This window comes from Cherax quadricarinatus, chromosome 22 (genome assembly GCF_038502225.1).
Source record: "Cherax quadricarinatus isolate ZL_2023a chromosome 22, ASM3850222v1, whole genome shotgun sequence".
Taxonomy (NCBI): domain Eukaryota; kingdom Metazoa; phylum Arthropoda; class Malacostraca; order Decapoda; family Parastacidae; genus Cherax; species Cherax quadricarinatus.
Genome location: NC_091313.1, coordinates 23,913,936 through 23,928,492, shown reverse-complemented (window position 1 = coordinate 23,928,492; position 14,557 = coordinate 23,913,936). Strand labels below are relative to the sequence as shown.

At 37.6% G+C, this 14,557-nt stretch overlaps 1 protein-coding gene across 1 annotated transcript in view; it reads left to right on the top strand.

Annotated features, from left to right (window-relative positions):
• The window catches only part of LOC128689647 (uncharacterized), a 39,039-nt gene that overhangs the window by 19,064 nt on the left and 5,418 nt on the right, over window positions 1-14,557 (top strand). Inside the window, exon 2 of the mRNA XM_070087552.1 lies at window positions 11,216-11,301. Within this exon, the coding sequence (XP_069943653.1) occupies window positions 11,216-11,301 (86 nt within the window). The remainder of the gene's footprint in view (window positions 1-11,215; window positions 11,302-14,557) is intronic.

The following is a 14,557-nucleotide window of genomic DNA, read 5'->3' as shown; positions in this document are numbered from 1 at the left end:
AGTGTACAACGAAAACCTGTAATTGTTTTACATGATGGTAGGATTGCTGGTGTCTTTTTTCAGTTTCATAAACATGCAAGATTTCAGGTATGTCTTGCTACTTCTACTTACACTTAGGTCACACTACACATACATGTACAAGCATGTATATACACACACCCCTCTGGGTATTCTTCTATTTTCTTTCTAGTTCTTGTTCTTGTTTATTTACTCTTATCTCCATGGGTAAGTGGAACAGAATTCTTCCTCCGTAAGCCATGCGTGTTGTAAGAGGCGACTAAAATGCCGGGAGCAAGGGGCTAGTAACCCCCTTCTTCCGTATAAATTACTAAATTTAAAAGAGAAATTTTCGTTTTTCTTTTTGGGCCACACTGCCTTGGTGGGATATGGCCGGTGTTATGAAAGAAAGAAAGAATAATAATAAAGAATAATAATAATAATAATAATAATAATAATAATAATAATAATAATAATAATAGAATATTTGTTGAGAAGAACCTGTTTTTACCCTTCAAAGGTCGCCTGATCCAAGGAATTAGAGCTATCCTCCCCTTCCTTATTATTTCTCCAATGAATATAACACTCCATCCGCACACATAAAACCTATATAGAATATCACTTTTCTGATCTTTCAGTTTCCCTCACTGTAGTCTGGTCTGTCCTGCCTCCTGGGTCTTATTTATATATTTTTACTATTTCATCACACTATCTGTATTCGCTCACCTTTTTATCTCGATTCGAATCTGATTACCTTCCATTTCGTAGAAGCTGTTTGCCCTCTCCCTCGGATTTACCACGTCCCTATAAATTTATTACTACTATGGAAATAAGCCACTTTGACTTTTTTATGGGTGATCCTAGGTAATTTACATATGTGTTACTTACATATGATAATTTGTGTAACATATATGTTACTTACATATGATAATTTGTATAACATATATGTTACTTACATTTGATGATTTGTGTAACTATTTATGTGTACCGGTACTTAAATAAACTTATTTACCGGTGAAACTACTATTACTACTACTACTACTACTACTACTACTACTACTGTTACTACTACTACTACTACTACTACTACTACTTTTACTACTATATTACTACTGTTACTACTACTACTGTGGAAAATACTGTATATATTTTCCAGAAATTCAGTATTTATATGTAAATAGATGGCCATACTGTATTTAATAATATTTATGTCATAGAAAACGGAAAGCCTGCATCTGAGCAGACGAGACTCGCCATCTTGGTTTTGAATTGGATACAACGTTAGTGTAATGGGAAGGAATTTTCGTGCTCTAGAGGTTAAAATTGGGCTGACACCTCTCAAATAGAAGGCGAAATTGTTGGACATGCATTCCTGCATAACTTGAGATATCAGACGACTGGACAAGACAGCTCCAGGAACCTCAGATAAGCTCCCTAGATTTGTGTGTAATTCTGGCCAGCATTATTTTCATAGATTTAGTAAGAGTAAGGTTTTCTGAGTATGATACACATTAATCTCCAGTCAAATTGGTGAGTGATATTAAGATATATTTTCCTTCTGTTATGTAATTGTGTATATATATAACCATTTATTATTTTTAATATACAGTCCACAAATTTATATATTTACCAGTATTTCTGGTGTATGTATATTTCATTTAATTAATAGGTCCAGAGCAACTTGTGGATATGACAGTGGTAGGTATCAAAGGGGGACATTTTTTGCGACCTAAGTGTCCCAAATTCCTACTTGTCTAACTGATAAATAATAGTTATCATAGTTCATTTACTGTTATGTATATAATTATACATCCAAGTAAATGCAATTTTCCACATTTAATTTGCCCGTTGGTCCTTCTTGAACCGGAGGTAATTAGTGAAGTCATTAATTAGTTAATTACTTAATAATTATATATGAAATAACAGAAGGAGGTGGATGTTAAGTTCACAAATTTACTTAATGTGTAGTGGATTATAATTATTACAATATTAATTTGGATAAGTCAAGTGTGGCTAAAGATTATATTAATGTGTATAGCCCCACTCCATAAAGGTGGCAGCAAAGCATTAGCTAAGAACTATAGACCAATAGCTCTGACGTCCCACATCATAAAAATCTTTGAAAGAGTGCTAAGAAGCAGGATTGCAAATCACCTGGATTCCCAAAATCTGCACAATCCAGGGCAACATGGGTTCAGGGCAGGTCGCTCCTGCCTCTCACAACTACTGGATCACTATGACATGGCCTTGGATGCACTGGAAGAAAATCAGAATGCAGATGTAATATACACAGACTTTGCAAAAGCATTTGACAAATGCGATCATGGCGTAATAGCCCATAAAATACGTGCTAAAGGAATAACTGGGAAAGTGGGGAGATGGATCTTCAACTTCCTAACAAATCGAACACAAAGAGTAGTGGTCAACAGAGTTAAATCGGAGGCTGCCATAGTGAAGAGCTCTGTTCCACAAGGCACAGTACTCGCTCCCATCTTATTCCTTATCCTCATATCAGACATCCTTTTCGGATGATACTAGGATCTGCATGAGGCTGTCATCTGCTGAGGACGCGGTTAACCTCCAAGAAGATATAAACAAAGTTTTCCAGTGGGCAACGGTAAACAATATGATGTTCAATGAGGACAAATTCCAACTACTCCGTTATGGAAAACTGGAGGAGATAATAACTAGAACAGAGTATACTACTGACTCCGGCCATACAATAGAGCGGAAAAATAATGTAAGGGACCTGGGAGTAGTAATGTCTGAGGATCTCACTTTCAAGGATCACAACAGTGCCACGATCGCACGTGCAAAGAAAATGATAGGATGGATAATGAGAACTTTCAAAACGAGAGATGCCAAGCCCATGATGATCCTTTTCAAATCACTTGTTCTCTCTAGGCTGGAATACTGCTGTACATTAACATCTCCATTCAAAGCAGGTGAAATCGCAGATCTAGAGAGTGTACAGAGATCCTTTACTGTACATATAAGTTCTGTCAAACACCTTAACTACTGGGAACGCTTGGAAGCACTTGACTTGTACTCGTTGGAACGCAGGAGGGAGAGATATATCATAATCTACACTTGGAAAATCTTGGAAAGAATGGTCCCAAATCTGCACACAGAAATCACTCCCTACGAAAGTAAAAGACTGGGCAGGCGATGCAAAATGCCCCCAATAAAAAGTAGGGGCGCCATTGGTACACTAAGAGAAAACACCATAAGTGTCCGGGGCCCAAAACTGTTCAACAGCCTCCCATCAAGCATTAGGGGAATTGCCAATAAACCCCTGGCTGCCTTCAAGAGAGAGCTGGACAGATACCTAAAGTCAGTGCCGGATCAGCCGGGCTGTGGCTCGTACGTTGGACTGCGTGCGGCCAGCAGTAACAGCCTAGTTGATCAGGCCCTGATCCATCGGGAGGCCTGGTCATGGACCGGGCCGCGGGGGCGTTGATCCCCGGAATAACCTCCAGGTAACCTCCAGGTAAGTGTATATGTAATTCATAAACCAAGTGTAGCTAATTAATGTGTATATTAATTTTGCAAAGCCAAAGTGGCTAGGATTTATATTAATGTATTTGTATAATATTAATTTGATAAGATAATTCTGGCCAAGATTTATATCAGTGTATGTGTAATTGATAAGCCAAGTGTAAATAATATTAATGTGTATAATATTAATTTGCTATGCCAAATTCTGGCAAGGATTTATTAATTTGTATAATATTAAATTCGATGAGCCAAGTTTGTATTAATGTACATTTAAAATTTATATTATACATGTAATTCCTAAGCTCAAGTAGCTAGGATTTATTCAAAGGTAAGTTGTATCAGTGTTGTAAGTTGTAATCAGTGTTATTAATTGAGTTGAATTTAATACATTGCATCATGGCTGAAAATGAGGAAATTGATGTAGAAGACAAAAATATGGAATATAGAGTAAAGAAAGCATCAATACAGGCTAGAAAAGTTCATGTAACCAAGGCATATAATAAGTGCTTGGAATTAATGAATCAAGAAACTGTGAATACTGATGATTTAAAATTGTATTTAGATGCTTTAGGGAATAGATATGATTCATACAAATTATATTACAACAAATATGAAGGAGATTTATTAGCAAACTGTGTAGATGAGACTGAAATAGATCTCATGATTAATCAGTATTATGAATTAGAGGAAAAGATTCTTGAAAAAGTCAGGCCTTGAATAAATTAAAATGTGTAAACCAGGCAGTTAATCAGTCTGCTCCAACAAATAATATGTCTTTGCCAAAACTCCCAGAACTATGTTTACCTGTATTTAATCCTGGTGAAAATTAAGAGGAATTTTGGTCAATTTTTAAAGCAGCTGTGCATGACAGTAGTGACCTAGCCTGTGTAACTAAATTATTTTACCTCAAAGGACAGGTAAGAGGAGATGCTCACATACTGATACAAGCCTTTCCCAATGTAGATGACTCTTACAAGGAAGCAGTTGACTTGTTGAAGGTCACTTATGGTAATATAGAACAAAGTAGGTTGGATCTAGTGAATATCATTGTTAATTTAAAATCTCCAGATCACACTTACAAAGGTTTACAGCAGTTTCGAGTTAAACTGGAGAGGTATCTGTCAAGTTTCACAAAGGGAAAAATAATCCCAATGGTAATAATCAAAATTCATTTCCTACAAATAGTTGCATAGGTGGATATCAAGTAACAAGAATCAGAAATAATGATTCTCAACAAGGTAAGAAGAATAAGTACCCTTCTAAGAGTAGCCCAGTTAATAAGAAACCAGTCAGAAAAGAGAGATTGTCTCTTCTGCAAGGGTACTCATTTTTCTAAGAATTGCAATGCATACAATTCATGGAATGATAAAGTTGAAAGATTGGAGAAACTTGACAGATGTGTCAGGTGTTTGGGTAATCACAATGTAAAGGATTGTTATGCCAAAATAAACTTCTGTTATCAATGTCACAAAGGAAGACACCAAATAGTCATGTGTAAAGGTCTATATGATAATGTTGATAATAATGATAATGTTGACAATCCTGACACAACAGTAACTAATGTAAAAATTGCTGCTAATATTAATAACGATGGTTTTGCTGAAGTAGCCTTACCTGTGTTACAGGCAAAATTGGTGATAAAAGGCATAAATCAAAAAATGTAACTGCATTATTGGACCAGGGATCCCAGCGTACTTTCATAAAACGTAAATGTCTTAATGGTATGAAAGTACAGATGGGAGATCCCACAACTTTAAAATTATCTGGTTTTCTCACGGATAAAAGGGCTCAATTGTATGACACTGTTTATGTAACTGTCAGGTTGGGCAATGAAAAAAAACGTGTTAATGCAGTAATTGTAAATAGACTTCCAGAGAAAATATCTACAGTAGGGCTTAGTAAAGCTACAGAAAGACTTTCACATAATGTAAATTTAGCATCTTCTGGGGTAAGTGATGATTCTGTAGGCCCAATAAATATTTTGATAGGTAGTGACTATTATGCCTCCTTTGTAAAGGGTATGGTAAAGAAATGTGGTGTCACCCTTTTGAAGACTGCAGGAGGACATGTAATGTATGGTAGGATTCCTCGTAATAATAATTCATGACTAGAGAAAACTACAAATACCATAACTGTGTGTCTTACTCATGAAATCGTACCCCAGTATAATTCTTCCATAGAGGATGGTGTTGAGCCAGTGCATAAATTGTGGGAATTAGACAGCATTGGAATAAATGTAACTGAACAAAGTCCAGACGATTCTTTTACTCAGGAGCAATACCTGAGAGATGTAAAATTTGAATCTGGACAATACTGGGTGCGACTTCCGTGGAGACTGAACCATCCAGAATTGCCCACTAATTACAGAATGGCATATGGGCAGTTAAAGGCTCAGCTCTGCGAACTGAGTAAGACACCAGAATTGTTAACTGCCTATAATGATATAATTGCTGAACAGTTAATTAATAAATTTATAGAAGAGGTACCTCCTGAGCAAGCCAAAATTTATGGTCACTACTTGCCACATCACGGAGTGAAGAAGGATTCTAAGACCACTCCTCTGAGAATTGTGTTTAATTGTAGTGCCAAGAGTAACAAAAATGTACCTAGTTTAAATGACTGTTTGATGGCAGGTCCGTCGTTGACAGAAAAATTAGGAGATATCTTATTAAATTTCAGAGTAAAGAATTATGCCTTTACGGCTGACATAAGTAAAGCTTTCCTAAGAGTGGGTTTACAAGAGGCTGACCAGGATTGTACCCGCTTCTTATGGCCTGAGAATCCTATTGACCCACTTAGCCCTCTGAAATCCTTTCGCTTTAGGAGCGTATTATTTGGTGCTACATCCAGTCCGTTCCTACTTCAAGCGACGATAAATGCACACCTTAAACGTATGGAAAGTCCATTGAGTAAAGTAATGAGCAAACAATTTTATGTGGACAATTTCCTGGGTGTGACGTCAACTGAAGAGGAACTGTTAATGACTTATGGAGAGGCTAATAAAATAATGCAAAGTGCAAATATGCCTCTGATAGAATGGAATAGTAATTCGTCCAAATTGAAGGACAAAACAAGTAAAGATTATGCTGGAGATGAAGTGCCAAAACGTAGTAATGTATTGGGTTTAAATTGGGATACTGAGAGAGATTTGTTAATGTTAAAACCTAATAATTACAGTATGCCCAATAAATTAACTAAGAGAGTTTTGCTTGCTGAAGTTTCCAAATGTTTTGATCCACTAGGTTTAGTGTCACCCCTTACTATAAGAGGGAAATTATTAATACAGGAAGCATGGAAACTTAAATGTGCTTGGGGTGAAATACTACCTGAGGAATTCATTAAGAGGTGGGATGAATTAATTGTTGATTATGAAAAAATTCCAATGTTGGAGTTCCCACGCCAGGTGGCCAATCCAAATGGGAGCAATGTACTTCACATTTTTTGTGATGCTTCAAAATTGGCATATGGAGCAGTTGCTTATCTTCAATGTAATAGTGTTATTTCTCTTGTTATGTCTAAGGCTAAAGTGTCTCCAATTAAATCACGTACCTTACCTCAGTTGGAATTAACAGCCATTTATGTAGGTGTTAAATTAGCTAATTATATAAGAAATAAGTTGCAGGAGATAAATATTAGCGACACTGATAATGAGGTATCCTTACAATGGATTCGTAATGGAAACAGTAAGATTGTGTATGTACAAAACAGTCGCTGAAATTAATCAGATGCAAGACAAGTATAATAGTTTGGGTCAGCATATGTTAACATTTAATCATGTACCTGGTGAGGAGAATCCAACTGATTTCTTGTCTCGAGGTTTACCTTATGCTAAATTTGTAAATGCTGTATCATGGTTTAAAGGATCGAGTTGGTTGGTAAATAAAGCTAATTGGCCTGTACAAAACGCGTATATTGCTCCTGTTAAAATTACTGTGACCACCGCTCCAATAGTTTGTCCTCCCTTAGCCATTGATATAAATAGGTATTCTTTACCCAAACTAATCAATGTAACTAAGTTGGTGTTTATATTTCTAAACTAGATGAATATTTCATTTAAGTTTTCACATCCTCTTGAATATTGGATAAAGAGGGTACAGGAGGAAATCTATGGAAATGAGATTAAATTGATGATGGAAAGAAAAATTGTGAAAGGTTCCATAATAGAGAAATTGGGGCTGTATTTAGAGAACAGTGTAATTAGGTGCAGAGGTAGGTTACAAAATGCTGAATTGGGTGATTATGCTAAACACCCTATCTTACTGCCCAAAACTCATCATCTAACAAATTTGATTGTGCTAAATGCCCATAAAAATGTAATGCATGGTGGGGTACAAGATACCTTAAATTGTATTAGGGAAACTTTCTGGATTCCACAAGGACGGCAAAGTGTAAAAAGGGTGATTAAATCTTGTGTAATATGTCGCCGTGTGGATGCCATATCCTATATGTACCCAGGTCCTCCACCATTGCCAAAGGAGCGTGTACAATTAGTGAAACCATTTGATGTAACAGGTGTAGACTATAGTGGTCCAATAATTTTAACAGGTATGTCAAATTGTGTTCCACTGAAAGTGTATGTTTGTTTGTTCACCTGTACTGCTACTAGAGCAGTTCATTTAGAAGTGGCACAGGACTTGTCTGCAGAACAGTTTATACAGCTGTTTCGAAAATTTGCATCTAGGAGATCCTATCCGAGGTTGATGATTTCAGATAATACCAAAAATTTTGTAGCAGGTGCTCAACACTTGATAGAATTAAATAATAGTAACGATGTTCAATCTCTGTTAATCCAGCGAGGGTGTACCTGGAAATTTATTACTCCTAGAGCCCCTTGGCAGGGGGGGCTGTACGAAAGACTGATAGGCACAGTGAAGAAGTGTCTCCGCAAAGTACTACACTGGAAGAGAATTAATTTGGAAGAATTCCGTGCAGTGTTAGTGGAGGCAGAAAATCGTATAAATAATAGGCCTCTCTCGTACATGAGTGATACACCTGATGCAGATGTATTAACACCTTCTCACCTAATATGTGGAAGGAAATTGGAAGCTGCCCCTGTCTATAGAGATAATCCGGAAGAAAGTGACGAAGATTACAATAATGCAGCAGTGTTGTGCAATAAATTTAAAATGTTAAATGAAGTAATTGATCATTGGTCTAATGTGTGGCGTAAGGAATATCTTCTTACACTACGTGAACACTTTTGTGGTGCGACAGAGACAGTAAATTGACAGACCATTCAACCAGGTGACATTGTGTTAATTGACACTGAACAACATCGAACATTGTGGCGTCTGGGCAAAGTATTGACATTGTACCCAGATGTTCAAGGTGTTGTCAGGAATGTCAAAGTGTTGTGTCATGGCCAGGAAAGTTTACGCACAATTAATAAATTAATTCCCTTGGAATTAGGTGTTCAATCAAACGTAAATGAAAATCTGAGGGAAAGTGACACGAGTGATATGGAAGATAACGCAGACCAAGTGATGCCGGAAGATGAAATCATAGTAAGACCTACTAGGAGAACAGCCACTCAAGCCAGAACTGGTTGGAATCGTCTCCTAAAGGAAGGAGTAATTTGAATTGTTTAGCAATGAACTCCGGCTGGCCGCAGTGTGGAAAATACTGTATATATTTTCCAGAAATTCAGTATTTATATGTAAATAGATGGCCATACTGTATTTAATAATATTTATGTCATAGAAAACGGAAAGCCTGCATCTGAGCAGACGAGACTCGCCATCTTGGTTTTGAATTGGATACAACGTTAGTGTAATGGGAAGGAATTTTCATGCTCTAGAGGTTAAAATTGGGCTGACACCTCTCAAATAGGAGGTGAAATTGTTGGACATGCATTCCTGCATAACTTGAGATATCAGACGACTGGACAAGACAGCTCCAGGAACCTCAGATAAGCTCTCTAGATTTGTGTGTAATTCTGGGCAGCATTATTTTCATAGATTTAGTTAGAGTGAGGTTTTCTGAGTATGATACACATTAATCTCCAGTCAAATTGGTGAGTGATATTAAGATATATTTTCCTTCTGTTATGTAATTGTGTATATATATAACTATTTATTATTTTTAATATACAGTCCACAAATTTATATATTTACCAGTATTTCTGGTGTATGTATATTTCATTTAATTAATAGGTCCAGAGCAACTTGTGGATATGACAGTGGTAGGTATCGAAGGGGGACATTTTTTGCGACCTAAGTGTCCCAAATTCCTACTTGTCTAACTGATAAATAATAGTTATCATAGTTCATTTACTGTTATGTATATAATTATACATCCAAGTAAATGCAATTTTCCACAACTACTACTATACTACTTCTACTATTACACTACTACTACTACTATACTATTACTGCTACTACTACTACTACTACTACGACCACCACCACTACTACAATAATGATAATACAAATAATATATTTGCTTCCACTGTTTTGCCACTAAACTTGTATCTGTTATTCTCGTGTCTGTAGAAAGAACTCAACCCCTCAAGCTATTCCTTTACGTCACGTCAAGAGTTGACGTCAATTCTCACCAGTTTCTTGACGTTAAGTCTAGACTTCCAGCTATTACTTTCGTCATGTTAACGTACGTTAAATTTGCTTAGGAAAGTTACATTAACCTATAGAAAGCATATATTTCACAAGAAATAAGCAAATACAAGGCTAGGGTGGCTGCATACGTGACAAACCAGCGGCTAAGCTGCACTACGAAATACTCTAGTGAACTGAGGTGAGCGGAAACAGTCACTTGAAAAAGCCCCAGAAAAACCAGTTAGGTTAGTTTAGATTAAGTTAGGCTGGCTTTAGTTAGATTTGCCAACACTACGTCTACCTACAAGCAAATGTGCCTTTTTCCCCCTGTGACTTTTTTTTTATTTGGATTAGAAGTAAGGTACTACTTATCCATTTGCAGGCCGAGTGCTATGTGGCTACTGACCAACTTGTATAAGTATGCGACTATCTTAAGCATTATTAAGGAAGCGAAGTTATTTATATAGTTTCTATGATACATTAAATATCTCGATTTATTCAGACCTACATGCAGTTCATAGGTGTTTAACCTAACGAACCCACGCTTGGCTGGAGGCGCCATTGTTGCGTCATGCGTTTTCGCTCACCATGAGGCGGGCCAAAGCAGCATGGGTTCGACTCCTTGGCTAATGCAGTGTTGTTATTGATATACATGTGTGTATATATATATATATATATATATATATATATATATATATATATATATATATATATATATATATATATATATATATATATATATATATATATATATATATATATATATATACATATATATATATATATATATATATATATATATATATATATATATATATATATATATATATATATATATATATATATGTATATTTACTTTATGGGGAAAGCTTTTTCAAGTTATCGTAACTTGTTAAAGCCAAAATTGTTGTAATAAATGTTTACGCTTTTTTGTCATTGGTTTGTCGCCTTTCCTACTTCATTATTTTCTTTACGTGGCATTTATCAACATCAATATTCATCATCCATTTATCAACATTAATATCTAATATCCATTTGCCTCTCCGCTTGCTCAACAAATCTATCTTATTCAGCATAATTTTATAACAATCTTGATTTCCTATATTTTGCATAATATATTTTGTAAGGTCCCAAAATACTCTCATATAATTATTGCTTATTTCTGGCAGGTCTGTTACGTTCATTAAAAACATCAGAACAAGAGTTGATTCTTATGGAACATCACCAGTGACTCTTAAAGGTTTCTCCCAAACAGGTAGTGTGTTATCCACTATAATTATTTAACTTTTATGAGTTTAATGCTGTGTAGTTTCCATATTACTCACACAATAAGAACTCTTAAGTTTTTTTTAATTGTTGAAAACATAATTTGCTTATCCATTACAGTCCTGAATATGTTCTATAACTATAAAGTAATAGTGTTTTTTGATGATCTAAAATCAAACCTGCTTATTATTTGGCAAGTTTATACTCTAAATGTTGTGTCTCATTTTCTTAATCAATTTCAACAGTGTTTCAACAATTGTTAGTGAGGCAGTCCTATAGTTTACCGTGTGTGTGTGTGTGTGTGTGTGTGTGTGTGTGTGTGTGTGTGTGTGTGTGTGTGTGTGTGTGTGTGTGTGTGTGTGTGTGTCTGTATACTCATCTATTTATTGCTGCAGGGCCCAGCCTCTTAACTTGCCACTCTAAAGATTCACTCCTAACCCTCGTAGGCCCTATCGTACCTGCTCATAAAACTCTATATGGAGCCTGCCTTCACACTTACCAGGATCATTCCATTTTCCGACCACTCTAAAACTGAAGAATTATTTCCTAACATCCCTGTGGCTCATTTGTGCCTTAACTTTCAATGATATCCCCGAGTCACCGTTTCTTGCCTTGTAAAAGCCTATCCCTGTCTATCTTATCAATTCACCTGGTTTTCTGTCCATCAATATTGTAAGGTCCAATTTCGTTAGCCTCTCTTTCATAACTCTTGCCCCTTCGTTCAGGACCTAGTCTTGTTACGTACTTCTGTATTCTCTCCTGTTTCTTAACATGTTTTATATTTTCATGGGTGGGTTCCAAACTGGTGCTGCATACTCCAAAATGAGCCTAACCTATGTTATATAAAGGACCCGGAATGACTGTATTGAGATTCCTGAAGGCTACTCTTAGATTTGCCAGACGAGCAATGGCGGCAGAGGTTAGTCGGCTAATGTGAACCTCTGGCGTTATACTGGGCACTATGCTCACCCCTAGGTCTTTTTCTTTGAGTGAAGTCTGCAGTTCTGTCCCTTCTAGTCTATACTCCGTTTCTGGTCTTCTTGCTCCTTCATCAATATTCATGAACTTGCACTTACTTGAGCTGAATGTAAGGAACCACTTATCTGACCACTTTTGAAATTTATCCATCCCTTTAGAGCCTTTCCTTGTCCTTGTCTGTCTTTATTTTCCTCGGTTTTACAAAGAGGGATATATCTGAATCTCATCTGGAGTGTGTTTGTACTCACCTATATGTTTTTCAGGGATTGATTCACAGCTCCTGGTCCCGCCTCTGCGCTGGTCGCCACTAGGTCCACGCCCGGCTTCAAGAGCCTAATTGTACCTCACCTCTTCTTGAAGTTATATAAGGATCCCTCCTCTGCCACTTCACTCTCCACATTGTTCCACTTCCTGGCAATTCTAAGGCTGAAGAAATACTTCCTAACATCCCTATAACTCAACTGAGTTTTCCTTATCGAGCTGTGCCCTTTTATTCTTCCTCCCCATCTCTCAAATATTCTGTTCCTATTCACCTTGTCAGTTTTTCTTAGTATTTTGTATGTTATCATATCCCCTCTTATCCTATTTTCCAGTGTTATCAGGTTGAGTTCCCTTAACCTCTTCTCACAGGACATATTCCTTAGCTTCGGGATTAGTCTTGTAAACCTTTGTACTTTCTCCAATTTCTTGATATGCTTGATCAGGTGTGCTTTCCATACTGGTGCTACATACTCCAGTATGGGCCTGACGTACACAGTGTGCAACAGTGTCCTGAATGACTTCTTAGATGTCAAAAAGCTATTCTTAGATTTCCCAGATGCGCATTTGCTACAGTAGTTATTTGGTTGTGTGCCTCAGGTGGTATGCTCAGTATGTAGCCTTTGACCCCCGAACCTGTACTTCGTCTGCAGTCTTCTCTGTCCTTCCCCCCACAGTCTTCTCTGTCCTTCCCCCCACAGTCTTCTCTGTCCTTCCCCCCACAACTTTGCACTTGGTGGGGTTAAACTCCAGGAGCCATTCGTCAGACCAAACCTGCAGTCTATCCAAATTCATTTGTAGTCTTTCCTTGAGCTCGTCTGCTTGTATTCTCATTAGTTTCACGTTGTCTGCGAACAAGGACACCTCGGACTTTCCCCTCCGTCATGTCATTGGCGTTTACAAGAAACAACACTGGGCCTAGGACTGATCCTTGTGGAACCCCACTCGTCACATGGACCCATTCCGAAACCTCTTCGAAGACCATCACTCGTTGTTTCCTTCCTGTCAGGTATGCCTTGATCCATCGCAATGTTTTTCTTGTTATTCCTGCCTACTCCTCTAGGTTTTGTACCAGTCTCTTGTGCGGTACTGTGTTAAAAGCCCTTTTGCAGCCCAAGAAAATACAATCTACCCATCTATTTCTAGCCTGTTTTGCTTCTGTTACCTTGTCGTAGAACTCAAGTAGGTTTGTGACAGGATTTCTCGTCAGTGAAGCTTTGCTGGTTGTCATGTATGAGTCTACTTCTTTCTAGGTGCCTAAGGTGTGAGCTCTTTGTGTACTTACCTATTTGTGGTTGCAGGGGGTCGAGTCGAAGGTGTGTGTGTGTGTGTGTGTATGTGTATGTGTGTGTGTGTACTCACCTATTTGTACTCACCTATTTGTGGTTGCAGGGGTCGAGTCATAGCTCCTGGCCCCGCCTCTTCACTGATTGCTACTAGGTCCTCTCTCTCCCTGCTCCATGAGCTTTATCATACCTCGCCTTAAAACTATGTATGGTTCCCGCCTCCACTACTTCACTTTCTAGGCTATTCCACGGCTTGACTACTCTATGACTGAAGAAATACTTCCTAACATCCCTTTGATTCATCTGAGTCTTCAACTTCCAATTGTGACCTCTTGTGTCTGTGTCCCATCTCTGAAACATCCTGTCTTTGTCCACCTTGTCTATTCCGCGCAGTATTTTGTATGTCGTTATCATGTCTCCCCTGACCCTCCTGACCTCCAGTGTCGTCAGGCCAATTTCCCTCAACCTTTCTTCGTAGGACAATCCCCGTAGCTCTGGGACTAGTCTTGTTGCAAACCTTTGCACTTTCTCTAATTTCTTGATGTGCTTGACTAGGTGTGGATTCCAAACTGGTGCTGCATACTCCAGTATGGGCCTAACGTAAATGGTATACAGAGTCTTGAACGACTCCTTACTGAGGTATCGGAACGCTATCCGTAGGTTTGCCAGGCGCCCATATGCTGCAGCAGTTATCTGATTGATGTGCGCCTCAGGAGATATGCT